This window comes from Bos javanicus, chromosome 5 (genome assembly GCF_032452875.1).
Source record: "Bos javanicus breed banteng chromosome 5, ARS-OSU_banteng_1.0, whole genome shotgun sequence".
In the NCBI taxonomy this organism is placed as follows: domain Eukaryota; kingdom Metazoa; phylum Chordata; class Mammalia; order Artiodactyla; family Bovidae; genus Bos; species Bos javanicus.
The window spans coordinates 59,345,083-59,372,439 of record NC_083872.1 but is presented as its reverse complement, the minus strand read 5'-3'; the positions used below and the strand labels follow the sequence as shown (position 1 = coordinate 59,372,439).

The window sequence follows — 27,357 nt, the reverse complement described above, 5'->3', positions numbered from 1 at the left end:
ATGTTATTTTTCCCTTGTTACTCTTAATATTTAATAAAGTTCTTATATAACTTAGAATTATGAAAGAACCTTGAAGCTCCAACAATAATGAAGTCTAAGGATAAGTAATGAAGTGTATATGTAGAAAACTTTCATGTGCCAAGAATATGACTAAAACTAAAGTCGACTGAGTGCTATTTTTGTAAGATTTCACATTATTTTATTACTCAAAAATAGTAAATAATTGTGATAAATGAAAAAAGTATTATTTTGTAGAAGTCCTCATTGAACTCTTCTGTGGGATGAACATCAACATTCCCAAGAGAGATTCACTATAGAAGAGAGTCAGGAGGCTCTGAGAACACCAATGGTAGCTTCCAGAAATCCCTGACGTTCCACGTCATAGCAGAGCTGTTGTCTGGCCTTTGTTCCCAGGAGATCAACACAGGTCTCTCTTCATAGGTCACAACAGCTAAACTTGAATATTTGAGCATTTAGTGCAACTAAATGCCAGATCCTAGTTTAAGACTCTACACTCTTAATACCCCACGTTGCCATGTCACTTGCAGTTCTCACTTTAAATATTGCTCCCTTAAACTTCTAGACCAACGTTATTGAAGAGGATGATAGAAGTTCCATATCTTCTTAAGGTTTTTGATATTCCATTTTTATTTTTCATGAATCATCATAAAATAGATAAAAAAATAATCAAATTTGATTTGTGTGATGTTTACTAGTGTCTGGCAGAGTAGTGATGATTTATCTTCTATTATTCACAGCAGAAATGTGAATATCTAAAATAAGATAAGGGAGCTATTATGATTTTAACAAACCAGATATGCAGAATGATAGATACATCCAGTGGAGCTGGGAATCAGCTGAATGGCTTTGGATTAATAGGAGAGGTTTTCCTCTACATTTCTGGAATATCCTTTTGGATTAGTCACCTCATGTAAAAGATAAATGTGGGGTAGAACTCCAAGGGAATAAAACAGTTGTTCATAAAGTTTAATAGCTGAGAAGCAACGATGTTCAAATGGAAAATATACTGGGCTGAAGTCTGGGTAATGGAGCTGCTACTATCTGAGGCAAGTAGTTATTTTTCAGTTCGTGCTTCAGTGCAAAATAAAAAATTGATAAATACTGCATATTCTTTTAAGCTCAAAAATATACAGTCTTCTATATATATAAAGTTTCTATACATACATACATAGAAAATCTTAGAGAATGTCAAACATTAATGATTTCAAAGGAATTATCAGATAAACCATTAAGTGAATGATATTTAATATATAAAATAATTATATTTTCTTGTAAGTAATACCTAATACCTATAGCCTATTCATGTTGATAATTACATTCATAAACCCCATTTTGCAAAACCAATATCATATTGTAAAGATTAAAAATAAAATTAAATTAAAAAAATAAAGCTGGTAATTAAATTATCTAATCATTAAATATTTTAAAGTTTATTTTATTTGCTAAGAAAATCGTGAATTGATTTCTTGTTCCATAAAAGGTGTTGTTACTTTATTCTTTTAAGTTTCATTTATATCTTATGATGGAATTAAGATCATCCACTTCTCTTTTAGATGGCAGTGTTTTCTGATACCTGACAAAAAATGATGTATGTTTTATAGGATTATCCCAACAAAACTGCAAGGACTTGCATAAACTAGACAAAGCAAAAAGTGTCAAATTCATTTATCATCTCTGAATAATGTGACTCATATAAAGATTTCCTAACTTTTCCTGTTAGATTTAGAATAAGAGAACTATTATATAAAACATGACCCACAAATACATTTTAAGAAAAATTGTAAATAAGGTATTAAAAGAAAACAATATTGGCATGAATTAGATAGAATGCTTTTAGAAATGATGATGATATTGGTCATCATGAATTATATTTTTCATCACTTCCTTTTAATACACTTTCTATCTAAATATATTTAAAAGAAGAAAAAAGAAGGGAAAAAGAGAAAGAAATGAACCACACAGTGATCACAGAGTTTGTCCTTCTAGGCCTTTCTGATGATCCTGAGCTTCAGATTGTGATTTTTCTCTTTTTATTAATCACATATGTATTAAGTGTCACTGGAAACCTGACCATCATCACCCTAACCTGGGTGGACTCCCATCTCCAGACACCAATGTATTTCTTCCTCCGAAACTTCTCTTTCTTAGAAATCTCCTTTACTACTGTGTGCATCCCTAGATTTCTGGGGGCAATTATTACCAAAGACAAGACTATTTCTTACAACAATTGTGCAGCCCAACTATTTTTCTTTATTTTCATGGGGGTGACTGAATTTTACATTTTAACCGCCATGTCCTATGACCGCTATGTTGCCATCTGCAAGCCCCTGCATTACACAACCATCATGAGCAGGAAACTCTGCAGCCTGCTTGTGCTCTGTGCTTGGCTCGGTGGGTTTCTGACCATTTTCCCACCCCTTATGCTTCTCCTCCAGCTGGATTACTGTGCTTCCAATGTCATTGATCACTTTGCATGTGACTATTTCCCCCTTTTACAATTGTCTTGTTCAGATACATGGTTCCTAGAAATAATTGGTTTTTACTTTACTTTGGTTACCTTGCTATTCACTTTGGCCTTAGTGATTTTGTCATATATGTACATTATCAGGACTATTCTGAGAATCCCATCTGCCAGTCAGAGAAAAAAGGCCTTCTCCACTTGTTCCTCTCACATGATTGTCATCTCCATCTCCTATGGAAGCTGTATATTCATGTATGCTAATCCCTCAGCCAAAGAAAAGGCATCATTGACAAAAGGAGTAGCTATTCTCAATACCTCTGTGGCCCCCATGCTGAACCCCTTCATCTACACCCTGAGAAACCAGCAAGTGAAACAAGCCTTCAAAGACGTGGTCTATAAAGCAGTCTTTTCTGCCAATAAATGATTTTTTGGTCAACTTTAAATGGCAGTTTGGTTAATTCCTGAAATTCCTTAAAGTCTGTATAACTATGGTTGGTCTTTATAGTCTCTTAACATGCCACCTGACAGTTAATATATTATTTTTCCAGTCTGCTGCTTCTACTTCCATTCCTGTTTCTCCAGTGTATTATTTTTTGACATTTAAAAATATAATAAGGTTATTTCTCATGCAGAACTTTTGTAAAAATGAAATGTATTTCTTTAATACATAGCACAATGTGAAAGATGGCTTTAATTCTCTTCAACAGTCCTTGAAAAGATCCTATGATACCACCTTGTACTTCAAATATAGAGTTTCAAAATGAGTGTGTAATTTCCTGTGTATTTTCAAGATGAACATTAGTATTTCCTATGGTTTAAGAATCTATATATTCTGTGTGATATTATGTGTGAAATGAAAATATCTCCTGTCATATCAACAAACAAGAAACGTCACAGCCATCAGCAATTTCTGGTCTCCAAATGTGAATGAGAGCTCCCAAAACTGAGAACCAGTAGAGTCTCATTCCCTCATGGTGATTGCTGAGTACCTAGGGGTGATGCAAGAAGTAGCCACTTGCAACTCTTTAAGGTGAACAAGGGAACTGGATTTGGCCCCAGATAGCTGAGAAGGAAATGGCAACCCACTCCAGTGTTCTTGCCTGGAGAATCCCAGGGACGGGGGAGCCTGGTGGGCTGCCATCTATGGGGTCAAACAGAGTCGGACACGACTGAAGCGACTTAGCAGTAGCAGTAGCAGCTGAGGTGTTTATGAAAGGAATTAATTCACTGGACCTAGAGGTTGCATCTTCCCATACCTAGAATGTTAAATTCCTTAATTTGATACCTGATCTTCGGTGTTCAGACTGCCTGCTCTCTTTGTTGCGAATTTGTATATAATCTGACTCCCTCTCCTGTCTTGAAGCAGTTTTCTCAGAGCTACTGAGGTGCTGTTTCCTGGGCTCAGAGTCCTAAACATTCCCATCAAATAAAATGCTCTCTTCTTTCAGGTTGTGACTATATTTTTTTAATCGTCATATGCTAAATTCAGTCCAAAGAGATACGTACTCGTGCATCAGACTTTTAATGTCAAGATATTTATTTTGTGAAATTCAATACATGTTTTGAAGGTAAATATTGATCATGATATCACGTAATTTGTATATAATTCACATGTTCTCTATTATTTTGGAAAAAAATTCATTCAAATAATTCAGAATAATTTCAATAAAACTAAAACACTGCCACTTTCCTGAATTTAGTGATAATATTTATGACGGTTATTTTGAGGTCTTTGTCAAATGTTTAAAAACCTCCATTTGTTTAGGGTAAAATTTTTGAGGTTTATTTTATTTGATTGGGTTATTTTCGGTTTCTTCTTTTCCCTTGTAACTTGGTGTTTTTACCTACATCAAGTGGCTGTTCAACCGTCATTCCAGTATTTTGGAGTTGGATTTATTCAGGACTTCATCATGATCAAGTCCACCAAGAGATTTGGGGGCGTCTCACATATTTTATGAGCATGACTTTGGGATGCTTCAGAGGGCCCCTGAGACAACCCAAAGAGCCATTAAACCACCTGGGTTCATTAGACATGTTAGGTTACATGGGAAATATTGTTGAAGGGATTATAAATCGTCTCAGGTCATACAATATGGTTGACTTACTAATATATATATATATATATTAGTAAATATATATATTTAGGATATATATATCCTAAAATTATGTAGAATTCGTATACATCTGATATGCCCTGATAAAAATGTGCTCAATTATAATTCTAGTTATCATATTAGTGTTACATATCACAGCAATGGCCAGGCTACTTTGTCAATTGCAATTTAATCAGATTTTTAACATGCCTTCTATGGTTTCACTGTGATGCCTTTGCAAGAATACAGCTATTTCAAGATTTATGGAAAAGACTTTTCTAAGAGTAACCAATAAAAACTTTTGTTTGTTTGTTATCTGGTAAACTGGTAACAGGCTGGAATTTAGCCAATTCTCTATGTTAAGAGAGCAAAGTTTTCTTAGATTGAAGCTTTCAATAACAGATTATGAATTTCTTTGCCTTTAAGTATTTTATTTGTTTTTTAAATCTTTTGTTACTTTGGTAAAGTAAATAAGAATTATTAAAGATTATGATACATGTAAAAGCTCATTCTGCTTCTATAAGAAATAATGCTTCACTGTTAGACTTTTGCTATTTGATGTCCTTAAAACATGGCAATAGTCTACTCCTAAATCAGAGGATTAAAAATGGGTTAACAATAGCTGTATATCAAAGAGTCATGGCTATGGGAAATCCAAGAAGGCAGCTTGGATTTTTCACGCTCCCTGACAAAACTCATTTTTATTTGATGGGTTAAAGCCTTCCCTGGCTACAGGGTTAATGCCCTCACAATGAGAAAAAAAATGTATTTCACTTAATATTAAGTTCTAGTTTTGTTAATTAAGGTGTGTGTTTACTACGACTCACTTCTGAGAGTTCCTTACTGTTATGTTATATTGATAAGGGTTTAATTAAGTTATTAAAAAGGACACTCTAAGTTTGTTTCTTAAGCTTATCTCAATAGCCAACCTTTCAATGTACAACAAGGAGAGTCACACCTGTCTATACTCATTTAACCAAGTCAGATGACCCAGGGTAGGCTGGGCTATACCTAATGAAAGTTCTTGACTTAAATTCTTGTTTGTGACTTTATTAACAGCTGTTAACTGTACTATTTTCTATGTCTCTTGTATCAGAAGATTGTTTCTTATGTTAATAAATGTGTGACTGAGCCTGTGATAAAATGCTGATAAGCAGTTCCATGATATCAATGATTGTAATAATGTAACTCTAGATATGGGAAGAAGCAACAAGAGGGACTATATTCCTGGACCAAGAGGCTAGTAAGACAGGTATGGTCCAGAGACTTTTGCTACTCACAAGACCTGGTCCAATAACAGCACCCTGAGTGGCCAATCAATGAAATCTTCCCTGGACCTGGAATGAGCCTTCCCAGCACTGCAGGGCACAATGGGCATGAAATGCACCCAAAGCATGGTCAAATATGTGGACCCTGCTGACTGGGAGTTGGCACTTGCCAGCTGCCTCTACAAAGATTATATCATGACCACTGCAAGCTGCTGACCTTCAACACCCCTTAAAAGGAGCTCAGGATGGAGATCAGAAATAAGGCACTCTGTGCTCTGGGAAAAGCCCAGAAGAACTGGCCTTCAGATAGTCAGATGTTTTCAGGTAAAGATTTTATGAGCCCAAATTCTTGCATCTTCTTGTACCTAGAGAAACACTAATGTCACGAACAAATGTCTGGCCCTGGTTCTCCTGGCTAGCCCCTGAGGAGCTTTCCTACTTCTTCTAATGTTTGGGCCATGTACCTTTAACTTTTTTGTTAAGTTTGTTTCTTCTAGAATACAAGAAATCTCCAAGTGGTAGTACAACAAGAATATCCTCTGACCAACCCAAAGACAATGCTGAAACAAATCACCTTATCATTCCATGGACTCTCATGTCCCTCCATAAATGCACCCTGACAAAGAAGCAGGCAAAGGGAACCCAGAGCCCCATGACACCCCTGTACAGCCTGAAGAAGCCAGAGTGGTCATCGTTCCTCTTCTCCTGAGACTCAGTTCCCAAATGTTTAAGAAGGGCAATAGGTAGATAGTTAGACATGAACAGGGTATGAACAGGGGCCAAAGAATTGGCCCTAAAAATAAAGGAAGGGAGGAATGTGGTGGCCCAGGGACTAAAAAGCAGATAAATCCAAGGAGGGTCTTGGAATGCAGGAACGAAAAAGCAGACACATATGGTCCTTCCCTCCCCCATGTCATAACTATTAACGGATTTCAGGTCCTCCTGAGCAGTATAACCTGTCTCCCCTCCTACCCCACACAAGGAAGGTATTTGCCTTACTCTTCCCTACCCAGTATGCATGGCTCATTCAATCAGCAAGTGACCCTCAAGACACCTATCCCGTTCCTTGTACTTTTATCCCGGGTATAAAAGTGGACTAAGGACTGTTCAACGTTGGTTCTCCCTTGAGCTGGCTCAACTGTTGTAACAGCGTCTCTCATTCTTTTTTCTTTCTTTTTTTAAAAAATTTATTTATTCTTTTATTGAAGGGTAATTGCTTTACAGAATTTTGCTGTTTTCTGTCAAAGCTCAACATGAATCAGCCATAGCTATACATATATCCCCTCCCTTTTGAACCTCCCTCCCAACCCCACCCTTGTTGATGCAGAGCCCCTGTTTGAATTTCCTGAGCCATACAATAAATTCCCCTTGACTATCTATTTTACATATGGTAATGTAAGTTTCCATGTTACTCTTTCCATACTTATCACCTTCTCCTCCCCTCTCCCCATGTCCCTAAGTCTATTGCTTCTCAGGCTTTTGGCTAAGATCAAGTGTAGTATCTCTTCTTATCAGCATCTCCCACTCTAATAAACTTTATTTCCCTCTCATTCTATATGTCTGGAAATTCTTTTCCAACCTGTGTACAGACCATGACAGTATCTTCTATATTTGTGTTTGGAGATTCCTTGGTAAGCTGATTAAAGTTTGGGTCATATCTATTTTGATCCTGTATTGTCCCTAGTGCTCCTATAGTACCTAAAGCTAGAAGAATCTCAATAAATGTTTGTTGAATGAATAATAGTGATTGAGTCAATAGATGAGGTTTATTTCATTTTCTGTCCTTTCTAAAATTAGATTAAAAGGAATCTGAGTTGTAAATTCTTATAAAATAGATTTTATGCTTTCAGTAATTACTGGAACACTGACAATCAATCAGATGAAAACAGGACCTCTGGTAGATCTTTCTCAATGATTAGTATCACTATTATGGAAAAATAACCCGAAAAGTGTTTTTGAAGAGTTCGAACAGTTTAAAGTGTATTTAATCCAAAATTTCTCATAAATTTCATTGGAATTCACTGAGTATGATATTTTTTCTCATTCTTGTTTTTATTGTGCTCTATTTGATTTTTAATTTTTTTTTATCTAGTAGCACAGAGAGCAACTTTATAGAGACATTTTATCTCATAAGAAAGGAAAATGTGATGTTTACTCATAAGATTCATTCATCACAGTATTTTAGTCAGCAAGGGGGAAAAGGTCTATTCTTCAGAGAAATGGTGATTTAGGATATTCAGGAAATCCCTTCCAAAATCCTGTACATTTAGATATCTTCACATAGATAGTAAGCAAAATAATCCATATGCTTCTGCCTTAGTTCTCATGCTTTTCTATCTGTTTGGATATTATCTACAAAGTTTTCTGTTTCAGTAGTGATATAAATGTTGATAATATGTTTATAATCCTTAGTGTATTTCCTCTTGGCCCTGTTGTCACATTTGATTCGCTGGAGCATTTCCCATGAGCCTTAGCCATATGGTGGATAAAGCAACATTTGCCTCATGCAGGTTAAAATTCATATAGAAATCACATCCAGAAAGGACCACAGTAACTCCATATCTTGCTTGCCTTCACTGTGTTTGCTCCCCTGGCTTCCATGTAACATGTATCAAGGAAATTTATCTATAGAAATAAGGTAATTTCAAATGTGTTGAGATAGAGCATTCTTAGAAATGTTTGATATCTTATCCTAAAATTGAAATAGTGACCAGGTTTTTAAAATAGCTTCAGTCACCTGAAGTGATTCATTTCTACAAAAAGAGGTAAGACTGTAAAGTAAAAGCCAATGATAACTTTTTCTTAGCATGGATATATACATTCTTAGCTTAACTTTTCATTACATGGAGATGAATAATTTGGAGTTGCTTTCCCTTTCTGTAAATATCATGGGTTATGAAGAATGAGCATATTAATACTTTCTGTTTGTCTTAATAATTATTTATTCATTGTTAGAAAATTGCTTTTTGAGTTTGGTCCTCCTCATTGAATATATGTTTGATAAATAACACACGCTTTGGTTCAAGCAGAAAGAATTTAGAATACCAATTTGACCACTTACTAGCTATATGATTTTGTTTAAAATTTAGCCTCTCATTGTTAGGTTATTCAAACATTACACAAAGCTATTGTAATGAGTCTATTCAGATCAGATCAGATCAGATCAGTCGCTCAGTCGTGTCCGACTCTTTGTGACCCCATGAATCGCAGCACACCAGGACTCCCTGTCCATCACCAACTCCCGGAGTTCATTCAGACTCACGTCCATCAAGTCAGTGATGCCATCCAGCCATCTCATCCTCTGTATTCCGCTTCTCCTCTTGCCCCCAATCCCTCCCAGCATCAGAGTCTTTTCCAATGAGTCAACTCTTCACATGAGGTGGCCAAAGTACTGGAGTTTCAGCTTTAGCATCATTCCTTCCAAAGAAATCCCAGGGCTGATCTCCTTCAGAATGGACTGGTTGGATCTCCTTGCAGTCCAAAGGACTCTCAAGAGTCTTCTCCAACACCACAGTTCAAAAGCATCAATTCTTCAGTGCTCAGCCTTCTTCACAGTCCAACTCTCACATCCATACATGACCACAGGAAAAACCATAGCCTTGACTAGACGGACCTTTGTTGGCAAAGTAATGTCTCTGCTTTTGAATATGCTATCTACGTTGGTCATAACTTTCCTTCCAAGGAGTAAGCGTCTTTTAATTTCATGGCTGCAGTCACCATCTGCAGTGATTTTGGAGCCCAGAAAAATAAAGTCTGACACTGTTTCCACTGTTTCCCCATCTATTTACCATGACGTGATGGGACCGGATTCCATGATCTTCGTTTTCTGAATATTGAGCTTTAAGCCAACTTTTTCACTCTCCATTTTCACTTTTATCAAGAGGCTTTTTAGTTCCTCTTCACTTTCTGCCATAAGGGTGGTGTCATCTGCATATCTGAGGTGTTTGATAACTGCATAACTCTTAGCATTGTCTCTCAAATGAGTTTCCTCAAAAATGGTTATTATTTTTTATATTGGGATCATCTTCCTCAAAGGTAATAATTGATTTTACTTTTAGGAATAATAATAAAAATAGTATTTACTCTGGGAATGCATGCTTTAAACTTTTATATAATTTCCTTTTCTTTTAATTAAATTAGCCCTCATAATAATTCCTTGAAATATTATAGTCATGTTCATAGTGGAAAAGAAACCTATAACTCAGAGAGTTGTATTTTTAATAATTTCTCTTGGAATACAAATCCCTAATAGTCTCACACGTTTTTAACTAAAGTTAAGTCCTGATGCCATATTTTTATAAGCATTTATTTCCTTTTTAATTTAAAAATTATCTTCAGACATAGATAATAGTTAAAACTGAGACAATTAGGGGTGAAGCAACATTTCTAGGAAATTATACAGATTTTGAGAGTGACTTAGGTCTTTACAGTTTTCCCTTCATTATTCCTATTCATACTTATTGATGCTTTGATTTGATTTCCCTTTTCCATTAAGAAAGAAACAAGGACTTTTTTTTTTTTTAATTAGAGGACTGAGAGAAACAGGACTCTGAACTAATTGTAGGACTAGCAAAGGCAGTCATAAAGTAATAATTTGAAAATAGTCTAAATTGACTCTTATGAGTTGTTTTTATTTTTTCCCCTTACAGTCATGATAATGTTTTTCCATGGTATTAGATGTCAGCAAACACAATCAGGAGTGCAATGAATCATTCTAGAAAAAATTACCCAAGATATCAAATTTAATAAATATTCTGTTTTCTTCTGTGACAAGTTATTCTAACTTATAAACCTAACACCAAGAAAAAGATCCTCAAGCGAAAGGAAAAGATAAAGAAGTGGAATACTATGTCCTATGCAAAGGGTGAAAACTGCCTTGAGGATATATATGTTCATAGAATTACTTACGATTTCCTTAGGAGTCTTAAAGTTATGAAGAGAAAATTCAGTACACATAGAGAATGTGAGAAGCTAATTTATTTCCAATTATATTGTGGAATTTCGAGAGCTTCCCACTCGTGTCTCACAATTTATATAAAATAAGGAAAGTAATCTTTAATAAACATTTAAATATTGTCACTTTTTTAAATTGGTGAATTTGGGGAATGCTAGTGATCTTTTCTCAAAGAAGCCATGCTTACACTTTACTATGGAATAGCATATGTGTCCTGAAAATCACTTCCAGTTATCTTATTTAACACAATGGCCAGCATTTGTTTATCATATAGGTTAATTTTCACTTTCAATGAGCCACATGCCTGTTTTGACAACGAGATATAAGACACTGCTGCTAAGTCACTTCAGTCGTGTTTGACTCTTTGAGACTCTATGGACTGTAGCCTGCCAGGCTCCTTTGTACATGGGGATTCTCCAGGCTGAATACCGGAGTGGATTGTCATGCCTTCCTCCAGGGCATCTTCCCAACCTAAAGATGGAACCCACATCTCTTATGTCTCCTGAATTGGCAGGCGTGTACTTTACCACCAGTGCCACCTGGGAAGCCCTTATCCAAGACACTAGAATTCATTACAAAGGAAGGGACAGAAAGGAATATGTAACTTGTTATCCTAAGTTCCATGGGACTAAGGGGAAAAAATGCTTGAATGAGTTGTAAGGAAAAAAAAAAAAAAACTCAGAAATAATGTCTTAGAAATTTGGATATATTCTTCATTACTTTACCAAAACCATCCCAGGAATAGTCAACACCTCACGTTCCAGAAGTGGTTTACACATCAGAGTCATCAGTTCAGTTCAGTTCAGTCGCTCAGTCATGTATGACTCTTAGACACAGTTGTTAATAATTACAGATGATCTTTGTTAACTGAGAACAATGACTTTTGTATTTGTAAATATTTATCAAATTCTGGGTTGCCTGAATTTACTGAGGGAACTCAGCTTCCTTTTAACATAAATTCATTATTATTACTGTTAATTCGAATGACAATATAAAGGTTTTCATTGCTATTTCATGTTTATACTAATACACTGACAAAATAGAGATTCTATTAAGGGAATATTAATGTAGATACTGCCCAGGTGGCACAGTTGGTAAATAATCTGTTTGCCAATGCAAGATTTGCAAGAGACTTGGGTTCAATACTTGGATGGGGAAGATCCCCTGAAGTAGAAGATGGCACCTGCACTCCAGTATTCTTGCCTGGAAAATTCTATGGGCAGAGGAGCCTGGTGGGCTACAGTCAATGGGGCTGCAAAGTGTTGGACACTTCTGAGAAACAGAAACGGACAGAAAATACTAGTAACATTTAGATGGAATAAATTTTGAAGAAAAAATATTCTCTGGAAGGTAATGTTTGTTTTCAGATATCCATATACTTTGGTTGAGAGCTTAGCTGAAGAGCCAATGGAGTGAAGCAACCATCTGTGGGATTATGACTGAACACCTCTAAGTGAGAGTCCTGCCCATGCAGAATGATATGTCAGCATCACAGGAGCCTTGATTGGCGTTGGATAGCTGGTCCCTCAACATCCCTGCTGGCAGGCCTCCCCCAGGGTCCCTAAGGGAGCGCCACCCTGTTCTTTGGGACCAGGGTCAGGTGCAGAGAGCCCTTCATCCTGGGACTGGGTGCAGGCAGAAAGGTAGTCACCCCATCACCCATCACAGCACCCCAATTTGTAGGGAACCTGGTGCTAAACCATTCATAGATGACCTAATTCTTGTTTGAGATTTCCTATGTAGCAGAGCTGCATAGGAATCAACAAACTTCCATCTAGTCAAGGCTGTGGTTTTCCCAGTAGTTATGTATGGATATAAGAGTTCAACTGTGAAGAAAGCTGAGCACTGAAGAATTGATGCTTTTGAACTGTGGTGTTGGAGAAGACTCTTGAGAGTCCCTTGGACTGCAAGGAGATCCAACCGGTCCATTCTAAAGATGAGTCCTGGGTCTTCTTTGGAAGGAATGATGCTAAAGCTGAAACTCCAGTATTTCGGCCATGTCATGCAGAGTTGACTCATTGGAAAAGACTCTGATGCTGGGAGGGATTGGGGTCAGGAGGAGAAGAGGATGACAGAGGATGATGGCTGGAAGGCATCACTGACTCGATGTACGTGAGACTGAGTGAACTCCAGGAGTTGGTGATGGACAGGGAGGCCTGGCATGCTGCAATTCATGGGATCGCAAAAAGTCGGACAGGCCTGAGCAACTGAACTGAACTGAGCTGACTGATGTACCAGAGCAGCTCCGTTGCTGCTATCTACTTAAAGCTTCAATAATTTGGCCAGTTGATGCCAAGAGCTGAGTCATTGGAAAAGACTATGATGCTGGGAAAGATTGAGGACAGAAGGAGAAGAGGACGTCAGAGGAATGGCATCACCATGGCATGATGGCATGGATGACATCACCAATGCAATAGACATGAACTTGAGCAAACTCTGGGAGATAGTGAGGGACAGGGAAGTCTGGCATGCTGCAGTCCACGGGGTCACAACAAGTTGGACATGATTTGGAGACTGAACAACACATTTTGGTTTCCTTAACTCATAACACAGATGCAATCTACCAAACATCCACTCTGCCTCCTCTCTAGACTGTCTAATATCTGAGAAGACTGCTGAAGCAAATCCATTATCTGCATTCCTTTATTCTATTAACTGGGGCCTCAGAAGAGGAGTATGAGGTTGGGAAGTTAATATAAGTCTGAGTGGAAACTTAGAAATCTGTCATGTTATTAAAGATTTCATTCCAATGACTTTTATTTTGGAGACATATTCACTGGTTGACTTTTTCCTGACACATTTAGATTTTCTATATTACAGTAGAGAATAACAACACAAGGAACCAGCTGACACAAACTAGGATAGGATGATTTTATGGGGCTTGAAAAAAGACGAAGTCTTTCCCAACAGGAGGGAATCCTCCAAGAGTGGGGGGTGGGGCATTTTACAAGTCAACAGGTAGCATTTATTTTACTGTATTTCCTAGGTTTTGGAAAGATATAGGTGATAATCCCTCCCTTTTCAATTCAGGTATGTGATTTGGATAAGATTTTTTAAAATTATTTCTACTCTGATTGCAACCTGTAAAACAGGGATTTGATAAAGAAATATTCTATGTGAAACACACATACTGGCATATGGTAAAAACTTACTTTAAAGTAAGTTACCTATTTTTTTTAACTTGCTTTTAAAAATCTCCTGAATTATGTTAGCATGGCATAGTAAGTTTACTTTCAGAGACAAATCCCATTGTTATACATGGATAATCCCCTTTTTTGTGTCTTCCCTTTGTGTTTTATTCTGACGGTTACTTAAAAGAAGAAGTAAAATGAGAAACAACACAGAAATAAGAGATTTTATCCTTCTGGGACTGTCGGATGACCCACAACTTCAGGTTGTGATCTTTGTCTTTCTGCTCATCACCTACATGCTCAGCATCACTGGGAACTTGACCATTATCACCCTGACCCTGCTGGATATCCACCTCCAGACCCCCATGTATTTCTTCCTCAGGAGTTTCTCCATATTGGAAGTTTCATTCACAACTGTCACTATTCCCAAGTTCTTGGCCACCATTATTACGGGAGATAAAACCATCTCTTTTAATAATTGTATGACTCAGTTATTTTTTTTCATTTTCTTGGGAGTTACTGAGTTTTACCTTCTGGTTGCCATGTCCTATGACCGCTACATTGCCATCTGCAAACCACTGCATTACATGACCATCATGAATCACAGAGTCTGCACGCTGCTTGTCTTGGCCTCTTGGCTGACTTCATTCTTAATTATATTCCCATTACTCATGTTCTTCATACAGCTTGATTACTGTAAGTCCAATGTTATCAACCATTTTACTTGTGATTATTTCCCTTTATTATACCTTTCTTGTTCAGACACCAAATTCCTAGAGATACTGGGGTTTTCCTGTGCTGTGTTTATCCTCTTGTTCACTTTAGCATTAATAATTCTGTCCTACACATATGTCATCAGAACAATTTTGAGGATCCCTTCTACTACTCAGAGGACAAAGGCCTTTTCCACGTGTTCGTCCCACATGATTGTCATCTCCATCTCTTATGGCAGCTGCATTTTCATGTATGTGAATCCATCTGCAAAAGACAGGGTCTCTTTGAGCAAGGGAGTGGCTGTGCTAAATACCTCAGTAGCACCCATGCTGAACCCCTTTATCTACACTCTTAGGAATCAGCAAGTCAAGAGAGCCTTCATGGACATGGCAAGGAAGACTATGTTTTTCTCAAGGAAATGAAAATATAAAAGTCCCTGTTTCATGAATTCGAGGCATATCAGTGAAGAGCAATTAAATTAAAATCCTGGTTTTTCAAAATTTATTAATATCCACACAGCCTCCCTAGATTCATTTTCATCATTTATATTTTTATTGTCAGCAGTTTACTAAGGATATTTGCATATGTTTATTTTATTTTTGCCATTTAAATTTGAACTCTTCATATGTGTACATACGTACACATTTTTTTCCACTCAGAATACAAACCTTCTCTCATGCAGTTTTCTTCTGGTGAAATTTCAAAATGCAAGAGAGAATAGCATTTTGTGCTTTCACCAGAATTACTCTTTTCAGTAACTGAGTAAATATTGTATCATGTTTAACCTTATTTTTATTACCACACAAGGACAATTAACATAATCTGATAGTCTCATTAGAACATTGCATATACTCTCCTTTTCATACTGTGGCCAATTTAGTAACTACATGAAAAACAGTACAACTTAAAAGAATGGTGTAATTACACTTTCTTGAGAAATCAAATAACTTTTCTCATTAGTGAGTTTAACATTTTCTGTGCTGTATAATTTATCAACTCAAAGACTATTATAGTGAAGCAAACTATGAAAGCTATTAAGGAAAACTATGAAATAGCCTCCACTTTTTGGGGAACTCTAAAATTAACATATGTATCATAATAATTCTTTTAAAATGCCTGAAGAAATTATAAAAATAATACACAATGTGAGAGTTGCAAGTTAAATTTTATTGGGGCAATATGAGGATTGCAATCTGGGAGACAGACCTCAGATATCTGTGAGAAACAGATCTAAAGAGGTATAGGGGAAGGACAGTATATATGTGATTTGGCAAAAAGGGAGTACATGTATTCAAGCACATTTCTTTTTGTAGAAAGTTTCTGCTCGTCTCATGAAAAGTCTGCTAGTTATGAGAAACAATCGTCACCATGAAGAATTTTAGTGTTTTTGTTGATATGAGGAGATACAAGAATTGGGCTCATAAAATCAGCTCCTGTGGCTGTTTAACTATCTGAAGGCCTGTCCTGCCAGTTTTCCCAGAGCACAAAGTGCCTCACTCCTGCTCTCCACACGGAACTCCTTCAGGCGGTGTTGAACATCAGCAGCTGCACAGCACATGATTTAACCCTTGTAGAGGCAGATGGCAAGCACTCATGGCAAGTGCCAATTTGTAGCTGACAAAATAAATATTGTTGGATACCAAAGATGACCACATTTACTGTGGTCAGTTGTATATTTAAATAAAAGCTTGATATTAAGCTGATCTTTTGATAATCAGTAGCTAAGGGGTGTTATAACGTTCTCATATTTGTGACTATTCTGAGATAATAGCTTGTACATACAATTCTTTTAATTGCCTCTTTAAGTGATATGCCTAATCAATAGGAGTAAAGAAGGTAACAAGAGCAAAGTTTTACCATATATAAACTTGAGGGTTTTTGTTAAAAATGCTTATTTAAGCATTATCATATTGGAAAATGTACTGATTAGAATATATATGAATAATCATACAAGATCATGCAATTCTGACCCTGAACACTTTTTCATTTCTGTTTTCCCTGAAGTCAAAAATTTATATAATCATGAAAGGTACTCAAACTCATTCCTCATTTTTTTTTTAATTTTATTTTTAACTTTACAATATTGTATTGATTTTGCCATATATCAACATGAATCTGCCACAGGTATACATGTGTTCAGGATAGGGAACACATCCCTCACTTTTAAACCATTATTATACAAAGACGGTAACCATAACTCAGAGACAAGTTTTTCCTGATATTCACATACCATATTCAATTGAGAGTCTTAGATCTATTATTTGATGAAACATAAGAAAAACAACTTACAAAAATAATACTGATATTTCCACATTGTAGGGAAGTCATGCCATTACTTTCTCCTTCCCTCATGCTGAAACATTTATAATTTCTAAGCTTGATTGGAAGCATGTGAAAATACTGAAGTTTAGACTTGATTGAGGGTTGGGAGTTCTTATTCACTCAATAAAAATATACCATAAATAGTAGATAGGTTACTTCTGGGAATTAAAAGATCTGTAAAAATTTTACAAAATTTATGAAGGAGCCTACGCTGATATTTTCAGATAATGCAGCTCTCTACATCATTCTATACAAACTTTTCAGTGTTTAGTTTAAATGTTTGCTATCAGTATAATCATTTTGATTATCAATAGCAGGGATCAACACAGACTTTTTCTGTAAAAGGGTAATACATTAATAATTTAGGATTTGTAGGCATAGTGTCCCTGATTCAATTACTCGGTTGTTCCTGTCTTTATTTTTGATGCAGCTATGAACAACATGTAAATGAAAGGGCTCAGGTGTGTTCAGTAAAACTTTTAACAAAAATAGGTGGTGGGTCAAATTTCCCAGTGAGCAATGGATTGTCCACCAACCTCCTGTCTTAGAATTTTCCTAAACATTGACCCATATATTATTTCTTGTTTAAAATAAGGTAGTATGACTAAGAGGTCCATCTAGTCAAAGCTATGGTTTTTCCAGTAGTCATGTATGGATGTGAGAGTTGGACTATAAAGAAAGCTGAGTGCTGAAGAATTGATGCTTTGAAATGTTGTGTTGGAGAAGACTCTTGAGAGTTCCTTGGACAGCAAAGTGATCCAAATAGTCCATCCTAAAGGAAATCATTCCTGAATCTTCATTGGAAGGACTGATGTTGAAGCTGAAACTCCAATACTTTGGCCAACTAATGTGAAGAACTGACTCATTTGAAGAAACCCTGATGCTGGGAAGGAAGGAAGGTGGGAGGAGAAGGGGACGACAGAGGATGAGATGGCTGGATGGCATTATCGACTCAATGGACATGAGTTTGAGTGAACTCCAGGAGTTGGTGATGAACAGGGAAACCTGGCGTGCTGCAGTTCATGGTGTCGCAAAGAGTCGTACACGACTGAGTTATTGAACTGAACTGAACTGAACTGAAGAGTGAAGTTTTCAGAAATCCACATTATTCCTGAGATTCTTTTTCTCAAACAAAATGGCTTATGTTGTAACATTTTATACTTCGTCAAATACATACGAATAAAAAAATTTACAGAAAATTCTGAAGCAATATTCAGCTTTATTCAATTTATTTGGTTCAACGTGTGGGGAAGTTCAGAATAGAAATAAATAAAAAGGAATCATATAACTGTAGTGAAAGAGTTTTGAGAGAATATGAATGAAGAAATAATTGACCAGAACTTCATTTTTTAATGCTACAGTTAGTTGCATTTACTGGAGAAAAAGATAAACTTTTGGATGGTATCCTTAAAGGCTTGCTTCACTTGCTGGTTCCTCAGTGTATATATAAACGGATTCATCAGAGGAGCAACAGAAGTATCCAGAATTGCTACTCCTTTCATCAAGGATATCTTTTCTTTTGCTGAAGGGTTGATATACACAAATATACAGCTTCCGTAAGAGATGGAAATGACAATCATGTGAGACGAGCATGTAGAAAAAGCCTTTTTTCTCTGACTGGCAGAAGGCAGCCTCAGAATTGTCTTGATGATGAACATGTAGGATAGAATTATTAATGCCAAAGTAAAAAGCAGAATCACTATTGCAGAGTAAAATCCAAACACTTCAAGGAGCCATGTGTCTGAGCATGATAGTTGCAAGAGAGGGAAATAGTCACAAGTAACGTGATCAATGATATTAGAACCACAGTAATCTAACTGGAGAAAAAGAATAACTGGTGGGAAGATGTTTAAGAACCCTGCCAGCCAAGCACAAAAGACAAGCAATACACAGACTCTGTTGTTCATGATGGTTGTGTAATGCAGGGGTTTGCAGATAGCTACATAGCAATCATAGGACATGGCAGTTAGAAGATAAAATTCAGTGATACCCAAGAAAATGAAGAAAAACAGCTGAGTTGTACAATTGTTGTATGAAATTGCTTTGTCCCTGGTGATAATTGTGCCCAGAAATCTAGGAATACAGACAGTTGTAAAGGAGATTTCTAATATAGAGAAGTTCCTGAGGAAAAAATACATAGGTGTCTATAGATGGGAGTCCACCAAGGTGAGAATGATGATGGTCAAATTTCCAGTGACACTTAATATATATGTGATGATTAAAAAGAGAAAAATCACAATCTGAAGCTCTGGGTCATCTGATAGCCCCAGAAGAATGAATTCTGTGGGTCTTGTGTGGTTTTTCATTTCTGATTATTTTCTCTCTCATTAGAACAGAAAATGTATGCTCTCCCCGAAGTTGCTCAGTCATGTCTGACTCTTTGCAACCCTATGGACTGTAGCCTACCAGGCTCCTCTGTCCAATCAAATTTTCCAAGCAAGAGTACTCGAGTGGGTTGCCATTTCCTTCTCCAATATGCTCTCCCTATAGGACTTAAAAAACGTTAAAAGATATTTGCGGATAGAATACAAAAGTTTTAAAGCTTCCATCATGAAGTAGTGTTTGACATTGAAAACCTCTCTTCCCATACAGTAACTTCTCCAGTTTCCTTTCAAACTTTCATTCAAGTAATGAATATTATCTGAAGTTAAATATTGAGCTCTCATCTTCAAAAATACACTCTCACAGGCCATGGATGAAATAAAAGTTATGTGTTAACAATTAAACTGGGACATTTCTTCTACTATTTTCTTTATTAAGACTTCAAATTATTCTTTAAAATATTTAGCTTCTTTGGTGATAATATGATAAAATTTAATTTATTCTTCTCCTTTCCTCAGTATTATAAAAACCAGTATGCTTTTTAGATAATCTAAATACAGAGTTTATAATCTTACAGAGGCTATGTAGCCCTCTTCCACATTTATATTTTGAAAAACTGAGGCCCACTTGTTTAGGAAACTTTCACAAGTTTAAATGACTCGTGTACATAGTAAATATCTCACTTTAGAATATGTGTTTTCCATGGGAATATTTTTTTGGTGTTCTCTGTTTTCTTATGGGTTTGGTTGATGCAACCCTTTCCCACATCATTGTTTTCTATTTCTGATAAAAGGCCGGAAGGACAAGAGAGTGTAACTTCTGCTACTAAAATAAATATTGTGTAAAAATAGTTTAGTTCATGCAATGAGCACATCAGTTTTCTTTTGTTTTACAATATTGCTTTAGAAAGTGACCAAGTAGATGGTCAAAACTTTTACTGGGAAACAGATATTCCTTTACATGCTGTGCTATGCTAAGTCACTTCAGTCATGTCTGACTCTGTGGGACCCCATAGACGGCAGCCCACCAGGCTCCCCCATCCCTGGGATTCTCCAGGCAAGAACAATGGAGTGGGTTGCCATTTCCTTCTCCAATGCCCGAAAGTGAAAAGTGAAAGTGAAGTGCTCAGTCGTGTCCGACTCTTAGCGACCCCTTGGATTGCAGCCTAACAGCCTCTCTGTCCATGGGATTTTCCAAGCAAGAGTACTGGAGTAGGGTGCCATTACCTTCTCTGATTCCTTTACATAGAGAATGTCATTTCATTTCTGTAACAGAAAACCATTTAACTTAAGAAAAGTTAATGAAAAGCCCTAGACTTATTGCTGTGCTGGTTCTTTAGGACTCTATGAATAGTCTTCTTGTTAGTAAATAATCACCTTTTCATATCAAAAAGGTTTTGAATTCACAAACCCATAAACAAATACTATTTTAAAACATTTTAATGAGAAGGAATCATATTATTATACTGGAAAATAACAAAGATACTTACTCCCTGGTTCTTCTTGATGATTTAGTCTCAAATTTTAAAGTCTGATTACTTCCATATTTAGATAAATTCAGAGGTGGTGAATTGAGTTGGCAACTTATTTGGTTTCTTTTGTACTCTCAAATCAAGTATGGTGATTTAACTTTGTCATGGCTCTCAAGGTTTATAGTTCTCATTATGTTTAGACTGGTAATATTTGACCCACAATATCCTTCATTCCTGCTGCTACAAATTTGAGGAATATTTTCATTATAATGCAATGCATAGTTGCTCTTTGTCTGTTACCCAGGCTCTGTGTAAAAACTTAATTACACCTGGGCAGACTCATAAAGTACTTCTTACACTTGCTCCTTTTCATATAATATGAAATACTACTTACTAAGACATTTTCTTTGTACTAATGCAAAGATTTTAAATGAATATTTTGTAATTCTATGATAATCTATCTATACAATTTAAGTAACATTTTCCTTAGGCTTCAGAGCCTAACATATTCTACAAATTCTTCTTTGAAAAACAGAAAATAGGAATGTTCTTCTCTATGTATGTCATACACATGGAACTGGATTTATTTTATCTGTCTCCTGTTAGCCCAGGGGAATCTAAGCAAAGAGAGCGCCAATGAGGCATCATTAAAAGATACATGTGAGTCAGTTTTGTAAATATGGATACAAAAATGTAAAAAGGCAAAATGACTGAGATACATGAGGCAACTTCAGAAACAGCATGTGATATTGAGTGCATGAAAGTTTAATTTAGATTTGACTCTTGTATGATTGGGGCTTCCCTGGTGGCTCAGAGGTTAAAGCATCTGCCTGGAATGCAGGAGACCTGGGTTCTATCCCTGGGTCAGGAAGATCCCCTGGAGAAGGAAATGCCAACCCACTCCAGTATTCTTGCTTGGAGAATCCCATGGAGGGAGGAGCCTGGTAGGCTACAGTCCATGGGGTAGCAAAGAGTTGGACACGTCTAAGAGACTTCACTTCACTCACTTCACTTGTATGATTATGTTTAAGGAATATACTTTTTCTCCCAGAAATTCTGGATTTACCCTTAAGAGAGTTAGTGTGCTTATTTCCCTTGAATTTTGAGTTTGGATCATAGAAACAATGAGTCTCTACAAATAGATTTGTATTTGTACAACTCCAGAGAGGCAGTTTTTAAACATTTACCAGAAATCGATAGTCCTTCTCATTTAGAACATCTGTCAGCCATGCAGTGGATATTCAATAAATGTAAAATAAATAAACATATTTAAATAATTTATGTGCAGAGTCAATCCCTGTTAGTCAACAGAGCCTTAACAACTGATTGCAACATGTATTATTGGTAAAGAAGTTGAGAAAGAAAATATGAAAAGAATCACTAGTTGGATACACAAATAAAGGTGAAGTCTCTCACCATGGCAGATTTCAAGCTATCAGTGTACCCTTACTGAGCTCAGAGGTGAGAACAGACTTGCAACCATTGGCTCCCAGGATGTGGTCCAGGCAAGCTCTAGCACACCACTGCTGGGAGTGCATCAGTTCATCTACAAAGTAGATAAAGGTCCCTGCTTTCATGGGATGAGGGATGTAAGGGAATACAGACAATAAACCTGAACATAATTGACTAGTAAACTATATATATGGTATATCATATGTTAACGAGTAGTTTGTAAAAGAAGAGAAAACTGAAAAATCTTGGAAGTAGGGAGATACTGTAATATTAAAAAATGTCATTGGGGTGGATGTTTGTCATTGAGGTGACATTTGAACAGAGACCTAAAGGAGTGGAGGGTGCTAACCATGCAAATATCTGGGAAAGGAGACTTTCCAGTAAAAGAAATATTTAGTGTAAGACACTAAGGCCCTAGGAGGAAAATTGTGTTATTTGCAATGAATGGCACATTTGTTTCTTCCTTTCCAATACTTTTATATATATTTAGTTTTCTTATGATAGTTCCCTGGATAGACCTTCCAACAGAGTACTAAATGAAAGGAGTTATGGTGATAGTTCTCCTTTATAACCGATTTTATCAAGACTTGGCTACTGTTTAAAACATTAAAATTGTTAGCTATCATTCTTAACTTATGAATATTATCAAATATACACTAAGATAGAGAACTGGAGAAATAAGTTTCATTTACAGATCAAGCAGACTCAATAAATGTGAGAGCTTTTAAAATATTTGCATTAACTCTCTTTTTAAAACTTTAAATAATTTTATTAATATATATTAAACCAGAACTGAAATAGAGTACTTTTTCATCCCTGTATATTTTCAGTATGAATTCCGAAAATACATGTTTGATTTTTGCTTAACCATGATGCAATTTTCAAGCTAGTAAAATTAACCAAAGGTCTTTGGTATTATTTATCATCTTGCAATACTCAGAGGTACCCAGTTGTCCCAAAATATTATTTTGCCTGAACTTGTTCAAATTGAGTTAAACAAGGAACATATAGCGTATCTAGTTGTGATGATCTCATCAGGTTATTTATGCTACCGAGAAAAAAATATTCTATTGTATTTTACTAAGAGACTGTTAAGAATCATGACTGGTCATTGCATTTTGTTCAAGGATATGTGATTTTCTTTTTTCAACCTTTGATTTTCATCTTTAATCCTTTAATGTAACGGATTCCACAAATAAGCTTTCTACAGATAAATTACCTTTGGGATAAAATCATATATAATATGAAATGCTAGTTTTGATACTTTTAGTACTTTATCTTTTAGGGTTCAAATTGTTGATGATATTTAATTTCTTACATTATGTTTTGATATCAAGAATAAAAATCTCCAAAACTGAGTTAGAAATGCTTGTCTCATCTTTTCCTCTGGAAATAATTTATAAGATTATGCTAATTTACCTTCATAATAAAAAGAGCTGGAGTTAAAATTAAAACTTACATCTATTATTGAATTTTCACATTTCAATCAAATTAGCCCATATTCAACAAAGAAAATAGCATATGGGTTAATGTTTATGGCAAAAGTCTAAAACAGGGGTGAGTGAACTAAGGTTTATGGGCCAAATTTGGCCCAGTTCCTATTTTTGTTAAAGAAAGCTGTGGTACATATACACAATGGAATATTAGCCATTAAAAAGAATGCATTTGAATCAGTTCTAATGAGGTGAATGAAACTGGAGCCTATTATACAGAGTGAAGTAAGCCAGAAAGAAAAACACCAATACAGTATACTAACTCATATATATGGAATTTAGAAAGATGGTAATAATAACCCTGTATGCAAGACAGCAAAAGAAACACAGATGTATAGAACAGTCTTTTGGACTCTGAGGGAGAGGGTGAGGCTGGGATGGTTTGGGAGAATGGCATTAAAACATGTATATTATCATATGTGAAACGAATTGCCAGTCCAGATTCAATGCATGATACAGGGTGCTTGGGTCTGGTGCACTGGGGTGATCCAGAGAGATGGTATGGGGAGGGAGGTGGGAGGGGGTTTAGGATGGGGAACACGTGTATATCCATAGTGGATCCATGTCAATGTATGGCAAAACCAATAAAATATTGTAAAGTAAAAAAAAAAAAAAAAGATAATGTAACATAGCATTACAAAGAAAAAACAAAAAGTTTTATTGGACATGAGCCCTTCCATTCACACAATGCTTATAGCAGCATTTGTATTACAAAAATGGAGAGTTGAATAGTTTCAACAGGGGCACTATGGTCTGCAAATTCTAAATTATTATTTTTTTTCTAAATTATTGATATATTGCCCTTTTACAGAAAATTTGTGTTTACCTCTGATATTGATAATCAGTGTTTACATGCAGATTGCAAACATTTATATTAACCACTAAGGAGTTTGTAAGAGTTATGTGGAGAGCTCCATTATCTGATAATATCAGCATAAACTCCTCTTTTGCAATTCATTTATACTTCTTTTAATTCCCAGACTATAGTTTATGGTATCAAGAACTCACAATCATCAATCAAGTCTAAACTTCAGTATATTCAAATATTTCCTATTAAGCTAGGAAATCATAAATGTTTCAGCATGAGGGGAGGAAATAGTAATTCCACAACTTTCCTACTAAGTCAAAATCACCTCAGTATTTTTTAATAAGTTATTTTATTTGTTTTTCAGTAAATTTTGGACTTCTGTCTCTCAATTGATAATAGTACATGAATATCAGGAAGAATTTAGCTCTGTGAATTACAATTATACTCTTTCTGGATAAAAGTTTTAAAAATGTAGGATGAGGTTGAGTATCCCTCATTATTATTCCAAGTTTTGACTTCAGGGAAAACATAAAAAAATAAAAATTCAGTGTCAGAATAGCATAATCTTGTATGAACATTTTATAAATTTTAATCAATACATTTTCCAAAGTAATGCAATTTTCTAGTGCTTAAAATACAGCGAACTTACAATTTTTCTTTAGCCTCAAATACCTTTGCCAATGTGAGTTTCATTATCCCTACTAATTAGGTTTGTCATTTAAGCCGATTATTGAATGAATTTTATCTGTAAGATATTACCTCAAAATAGCCACAAATATGAGAAAGTTACAGAAACTCTTAGCTATTGATTATTGAAAAGATCAGCATAACATCAATCATTTATTTAAATATACAACTGGCCACAAAAAATATAGTCATATATGGTATCTGGTAATATTCATTCTTGAACCTTTCTTTAAGAATTGTTACAGCATATATGTTAGTTAAATACTTCCAAAAAGGGGGTTATTTCACAGTTTTGCTAAATGTATATATTCATATTGATAAATTATATGGTACAGAAGATTTAAGCTGAGTAAAGAGGAAAGTTTTTGAGTTCTCAGAAAATATAATTACATTATGTTCTTAGTCGTATTGTTTTCATGTAACTACTAGGTAGGCCACAATATGCAGAGGAGAGTATATGTAATAGTCTAATGAGATGAACAGATTATTCATATGGTCATTGTAGAGTAAATTAAAAATAGTGCTTTACATGATTTAATATTTCCTGAAATTCTAGAAAGAGTGTTTTCTGGTGAAATCATAAAACACAGGTCTCTCTTGAGTGCTCTTGCTCTGCCTCTTCTGTCTTTAATTTTTTAAGAAATACTGTCCAAAAACATGGAATTAAAAACATTTCAAAGAAGAATTATGAGGTCAGTTCATGGTTATAGAGTGGAAGGACTAGCCTGAAGGAAGGGAAGTGTATGAGAGAAGGATGGGAATGGGGGAAAAAATGTATCTAATATCCTTGGCAAGAGCTAGCAATAAAAGTATGAGAAATGAAAAACAACTCTAGAGATACTATGTGAAAATAATTAGATTTGTTAGTAATTTATAATAATTACTCAACAATAGTGTATGGCTTCCCCAATGGCCCAGTAGATAAAGAATCTGCCTGCAGTGCAGGAGACACAGGAGACACAGATTCAATCCCTGGGTCAGGAAGATTGTCTGGAGGAGGAAATGGCAACCCACTCCTGTATTTCTTGCCAGAAGAATCTCATGGACAGAGTTTAGCAGGCTACAGTCCAAAAGGAACACAAAGAGTTGGATGCGACTGAGATGAACAATAAAGAATAATGATCAACAATGTATATATGCCAGTCCCAATCACACACCACCCCTCACCCCCGCTTCCTTTGGCAAGCAGTAGTTTATTGGATAGGTTAATTTTCACCCTAAATGAACCACAAGCCTGATTCACCATGAGATATATAAGACATTAGAAATCTTAAGGGAGAGAAAGGAATATGAAGCTTGTTATTCTAAATTTCATGGGAATAGCAGGAAAAGTGTGGATAAGTCCTAAGGAAGGTTAAGTCTGAAATGAGGTCTTAAAGACTTGGGTATATTCTTCATTGCTTTATCAAAAACATCCCAAGAATGGTTGACACTTCACATTCTGAAATGGTTTAAGGATCAGAGTTATGTACAGCAGTTAATTAGAGAAGAGTGTTGTTAATTGAGAACAATGACTTTTACACTTGCATTAATGAATATTTATCAAATATTGATTTGCCATGAATTTGTCTACAGACAATGTAAAGCCTGCTGTTTCTGTAAGTTTCAAGATATTGTTTTCCTCTGATCTTTGAGGATTAGCAAAAGGATATACTCATTTTCTCCTAAACATCACATGATTTCCCAGTAGAATTGGCCACCATTCATCTCAGTTGGAATTTTCCCTAAATCGAGAGTAGCTATAGTTTTCTTATACAGTAAAGTGAATGAAAAGGCTCAGGCTTGTAGAAGAGAAAAAACACTGAGAATTTTCACAATATTATGATGCATTACATACTAAAAAAAAAAAGGCTTCCCTGGTGGTTCAAATGGTAAAGAATCTGCTGGCAATGGAGGAGACCCAGTTAGATCCCTTGGTCAGGAAGATCCCCTGGAGAAGGGAATGGCTACTCACTCCAGTATTCTTGCCTGGAGAATCTCATGAATAGAGGAGCCTGATGGTATATAGTCCATAGTTTTGCAAAGAGCTGGACAGAACTGAGCAACTAAGCATGCACATACAACAAATCAATAAACCTATATCTTGAAATTAAATATTCTATTGCAGAAAGTTCTCTCCTAATACCGAAACGTAAATTTTACCATTCAAAGAGAATTCAC

At 35.8% G+C, this 27,357-nt stretch overlaps 2 protein-coding genes and 2 pseudogenes across 2 annotated transcripts; 3 read left to right on the top strand and 1 right to left on the bottom strand.

Moving 5' to 3' along the window:
- Window positions 1-1,970: 1,970 nt before the first annotated feature.
- LOC133248892 (olfactory receptor 6C3) lies at window positions 1,971-2,906 on the top strand. The gene has a single exon (XM_061419173.1). It carries the CDS (start codon window positions 1,971-1,973, stop codon window positions 2,904-2,906), a length of 936 nt encoding a protein of 311 aa, XP_061275157.1.
- A 4,400-nt stretch (window positions 2,907-7,306) lies between these two features.
- LOC133249022 (U2 spliceosomal RNA) lies at window positions 7,307-7,415 on the top strand (annotated as a pseudogene).
- A 3,414-nt stretch (window positions 7,416-10,829) lies between these two features.
- Window positions 10,830-19,270, bottom strand: LOC133248715 (olfactory receptor 6C3-like; annotated as a pseudogene).
- Window positions 14,097-15,064, top strand: LOC133248891 (olfactory receptor 6C1-like). The gene has a single exon (XM_061419172.1). It carries the CDS (start codon window positions 14,126-14,128, stop codon window positions 15,062-15,064), a length of 939 nt encoding a protein of 312 aa, XP_061275156.1. The 5' UTR covers window positions 14,097-14,125.
- Window positions 19,271-27,357: the final 8,087 nt, after the last annotated feature.

Bases quoted from the DNA above. Each gene is read 5' to 3' on its own strand.
- LOC133248891 (XM_061419172.1), top strand. From the start codon at position 14,126: ATGAGAAACAACACAGAAATAAGAGATTTTATCCTTCTGGGACTGTCG.
- LOC133248892 (XM_061419173.1), top strand. From the start codon at position 1,971: ATGAACCACACAGTGATCACAGAGTTTGTCCTTCTAGGCCTTTCTGAT.